The sequence below is a fragment of the Poromitra crassiceps genome (genome assembly GCF_964638095.1).
Source record: "Poromitra crassiceps genome assembly, chromosome: 3".
NCBI lineage: Eukaryota > Metazoa > Chordata > Actinopteri > Beryciformes > Melamphaidae > Poromitra > Poromitra crassiceps.
Window position 1 is genome coordinate 74,578,252 of NC_139625.1, and position 5,163 is coordinate 74,583,414.

The window sequence follows — 5,163 nt, forward strand, 5'->3', positions numbered from 1 at the left end:
AGTCTTTTGAGCAGTACTCAATAATGCTACATGTATGTCCATTTTGGAAATCAAATGATTGTCTGAATTTTTATCGATCAATGTCTAGAATATAGGATCAAGAGGATCAAGCATGTCAGAATGGTATTTTGTCAACCAAAGATTTAAGTTACCTACAACAGTGGTGCCGAAGGCACACCAAAAGGCAAGATAAAATCTCAAGGCACAGATATTATTTCTACTATATTAACAACTATATTACTCATGAAACATCTATATTCATGAAATATTTATTGAAATATGAAATATTTATTAACAAAATTATTCAGGAATTAATTTGACACTTTGTAAAATGACTACATCAAAGCAGCAACACACCCACTTTTTGTATAGTTTTAGGCTATATTTGCAATAATCATGTATGGTTGTCGCAAAATCCCAAGTCCTGTGCACACCATTTGGAAACCACTGACCTACAGTATCCTTGAAAAATGCAGTATGTTTTACTTCATGTCTTTCCTATCAAATATCTTGTAAGAGTGGTGCTTTCCCATCAGAAAACATACCCTGATGTTAAATCAATATTTACTTCTCTTAGCCTCCCATCATAAGCACTCGGTTCCGTGTCTCATCTGAACTTTTAACGCATGGTTTGAGGTTATTTTTCTGCAAGCATATGACATAATGCAGCAGAAATAGAGCGGGTCGGTGAGGTTGTCCAGACTGATATTATGGTCAAAGTGCTGCAGCCCGGGCATCTTTCCATTCATGAAGAGGCCTGATAACAGCCCTAACCCTCAGCCCAGCAGCAGTCCAGGAATACCAGGGGCAGCTGGGATGGTCTGCTAGGTCAGGCTAGGAAACATGACCCCCCCCCCCCCCCCCCATCCTCTTCAACACAGCTATTCCAGTCCTCTCACCACCTCGCCCATTCACCCTGGTAAAAATAGCCTCTATTTTCACCACACAGAAGACTAAGTAAGGCCATAAGGCATTTTCGTGACCCATGTAAATATAGGAAAAATTCACAATGCTAAATAAAGGGCTTTGGATGTGTTTTAAAGTGGGAAAGTCCCGGAGAAGGTTAGCAGGTGGGGGGGAGAAAGTCCAAAGAAGAGAGACTTGAATTATAACTGAATATTTATTCACACCGTCAAGGACATTCAAAAGTAACAGCAGTGTCTGGAAACGATCATGTGCATAAGTTGCATTTCAAGTTTTCAGTTGTACAAAGAGACAAAGACGTTCTTAACACAATAAATATATTTTTTTTTTTGTTTTGTTTTTGTGTAGTCTAGACTTGAATGATGTGTGGGTGAAAAGCATTCAAGTGTAAACATTAATTCTCCTGTGATATCAACTTCAAGAGATATCAAAATGATACAGTACCATATAAACGTCAAGGAAAATACAAAAGTATAAAAAGAGCAAGTCAATACAAAATGTTTCATTTTGTATGTGTAAAAAAAACATTCAAAAGATTGCACGACTCCGTTTTCTCCTCGAATACCTGAAGTTACCATTTCTCACTTTCCCCTACTCATTTCTCTTCTATTCATTAACACATCGTCACTCAGAAATGTCCCAAACTATAGCATCAACGTTCTTATCTCCAAAAATAACGGAAAAGTTACTCCTCTTCCTCTTCTTCCTCTGTCACCTCATCATCATCATCATCATCATCATCATTCAGCCCAAAGTCCATCTGAGCCAGCAAGGCCTCCACCTCCTCTGTGTCCACGGTGAGATGGTCCATGCTCTCGAAGCCCGGGTCGGGCCTCTGCAGCTGGGCTCCCCTGGCCGTCTCCTTGGCCTGGGTGATGAGATCCTTGGCGCTGACCAGGAACTCAGCCATGCCACTCTTCTCCATGCTCTGTGACACCCTCTCCTTCAGCTGGGTGCTGGCCTGCAGCTGCTCCTTGAACTGGTCGGTCATGGAGCGGAGCGTGGCCACTTTCTCCTGCTCTTCTTCCGTGATGCGCTCCAGCAGCTGGCCCTTGCGCTCCTCCAGGATAGCGTAGAGAAGGTCGAAGCTCTCCCCGAGGCGCCGCTTCTGGAGCTCACCGTTCTCCTGGACCACCTTGCACGTGTCCTCCATCTGGGCCTGGATGGCCTGGACGCAGCTGTTCCCGGCGGCCAGCATGTCCACCGCGTTGCGCAGCTCGACCTTCTGGCTCTGGTAGATTGTGTCCAGCGGGGAGACCTCGCAGTCCTTGTGCTGGCCAAACACTTTGCACATGGAGCAGGTGGGCACCTGGCAGGTTACACAGTAGATGTTGATGCGCTCGTCCTCGTGATCCTTGCACATGGGCTCCTTGGTGTCCTTGTCCTTCAGTGGAGGATCCAGGGACCGATCACTGTCCACCTTCTGCTCCTGCTGCTGCTTGTAAAGATCGATGATGTTCTCCACCAGCAGGTTCCTCTGCAGCCCGTAGACACCGTGGCGATCCAGCACCACCTCAAAGCGGCAGGTGGGGCAGCGGAAGATGCCGCCCGAGTAGTGATAGGGGTTTTTGGAGTCATACAGGTCACTGGCACAGCCGCGGCACAGGTTGTGCTGGCAGGGCAGGATGACCACCGGTTTGGTGAACATCTCCAGGCAGATGGGACAGCTCAGCTGCTTCTCCAGGCTCTCCATAGGGCTGGGAGGGCGCACCACTTGGCCTGTCTGGATATCCATTTTTGGGTTTCTTTTTCTTGGCTTAGTTCCTCAGAATCCTGAAGGTCCCTAATCGCTCGGATTAGGTTTTGACTCTCTTCCTTTGTCTGTCTGTCTCTACAGTGTGTAGCTGTCTCGCTGCGTTTATTTTGATCTGCCCTGGCCGTGAGAAAGCCCCTAGCTTTTATACCCCAGAGGTAGGACACCCGATCCCCCCCAAACCATCTGCGGCACACCCCTGGCTTGTTTGTCAGCCTCAATTCGGAGAAAATAGCCATCCCCCTCATGCTGCGGCACATGCCATACTTAGCTTCAAGCCCCCGCCCCCATTAGCTCGCTGCCTTTCCTGTGTAACAAGTCCAAACGGGACGACAACCCAAACAAGCTCCCTTGTGACATGGCAGGCTCGCAGACTGCACCACATGGACAACATGTTGCCAACTATGACATTCAAATGTGTTTACATATTGGATCCTCTATGTTCACTATTGGAGTGGCGTGTTGTCTCCCCTACAAATGTGTAAACACATTAGGCAAGTGTGTGTGGTTGTGAATGTACTGTATGTTGTTGCTCTGGGCTAGAGTTACTTGCTTCTCAGGGTTAACTGGCCACAAAAGCAAATGAGATTGGCAGCGTTTCTTAGTGCACAATTGGGGTTCAATCGCTTTCAAGTCGATGATTTCAGGAAATTAATTTTCTCTTTCCCTATAAAAAGGATTTTGATATGTTAAGTAATTAAGATGACTGTATTTGAATTGCCGTTTAAATTTGCGTTTGAACAGTGAATCTGTCCCAATTAACCTGGCATGCAAATTAAATGTAGTTAAAAAAGTAATAGAGCACCGCAGGAACGAGTCCGGAAGTATACGTCCGGGTTCCTAAGAGGAGAAGTGAATGGGGTTTTAGAATGGGGATTTCTCTCAAATGCATAAAATAAGGTCTGTGGTTAACAAAAGTTTATGGGAACGCGAATTCGGGTTCAGCAGAATAATCTTCACAAACGTGAATAACCTTTATGACTTTTGGTACGGAAATGTGGGTTTTTTTAAACGTGTTTTTTAGAAAACGTTTCAAAAGGAATAAAAGTGATTAACATTTGTGGAGATTTTATGCTGCTGAACCAAAATTCGCATTCCCATAAACTTTTGTTAACCACAGACCTTTCTAAGCCTTCAAAAATACGTCATCCCTGTGATACTCTATAGGATAGAGATCTGGGCTGTTGACAACCTGGCTTAACCCACAACAGCTGTAACCTACTGGTCCATCCTTCATACCTTTTCACCCCAAATATACCTTTGTTGCCCCTTGTTCCCTCTGTGTGTGTGTGTGTGTGTGTGTGTGTGTGTGTGTGTGTGTGTGTGTGTGTGTGTGTGTGTGTGTGTGTGTGTGTGTGTGTGTGTGTGTGTGTGTGTGTGTGTGATGCATGCCTGTCTGTTTGCCAATGCGAGTGCATGTTTGTGCTTGCCCACGTGTGCATGTGTCTGTCTGCTGTAAACACACAGTCATGTGCTCCTAGAACACGGGCTTATGAAACCTGCCATTTCGTGGAGAGCATGGCTTTGTGCCTCATAAAACTGCCATAACAAAACAGCAGGTGTTGAATCGGGATGTGCTTATGAGGAGCAATGTAGCCTACTGAACACTGTATCCCAGCCACAACATGACCACAACAGCAGGGTTGTCAAAGCAGGTTTATGTTGATTGATGTGTTTATTTGAGTGTTGTGCATGGGGATGAGGGAGTACACCATTATCTGTATATGTTTAGCCAACTAAATTAGCTGTATCCTTATACTCAGTGGGGGTGTGGCTTATAGTTAGACTTATATAGGAGTATGGGAAAAATAAGTGTATTGAATGAAGTACTCTAGTGGTATCGGTATCACTTTAACGGTATTGGTAGCCTGGTACTGGTATCGCCATTTTTTAATCCATACCCAACCTTAATCACGAGTACGGATATTGACACATTGTACTCGGATACTCGTATTCGTAAAAACTACATTATCTGTACCGGATACTCGTTCCATCCCAGTACTCGGCTCATCCCTATGCACCATTATGGTGTCCAGCCCATATGGGCTTACAAGAGACAGCAACAACAGCCAGGATGGCCACATGCATAGATTATAATAATAGTTCCACACATTCAAAAGGAGAGCGTTTCAACAAAAACATTCCATTTCCATGACAGAAATGTCCTATTATGGTGGATATACTCCCTGTCTTAAGCCCATGGCACACCAATCAAACATTCTTTACAGTAGTTGTCATGCATTTTCTAGAAATCTTGCTAAGACCAAAAGAATCTCGTTGAAGAGCCAACTCAACAACATAAGTTCTTCAATTGACCCCCCATAATTTAGGTAATTCCTCAAATAATTCCTGGGACAGTGAAACACCAAGTGAAATCCATCCACAACAACACCAATAATATTATGAAAACATAAATGCAGCTCTTCAGGAATAGCTTTATTCATAGCTTTCAACGTGCTGCCGGGAACGCCCACCTGACGGTCAAA

The 5,163-nt window shown here is 44.7% G+C and overlaps 1 protein-coding gene across 1 annotated transcript; it reads right to left on the reverse strand.

Moving 5' to 3' along the window:
• Positions 1-1,160: 1,160 nt before the first annotated feature.
• trim63a (tripartite motif containing 63a) lies at positions 1,161-2,736 on the reverse strand. Its single transcript, XM_083632692.1, has one exon. It carries the CDS (start codon positions 2,657-2,659, stop codon positions 1,610-1,612), a length of 1,050 nt encoding a protein of 349 aa, XP_083488818.1. The 5' UTR covers positions 2,660-2,736; the 3' UTR covers positions 1,161-1,609.
• Positions 2,737-5,163: the final 2,427 nt, after the last annotated feature.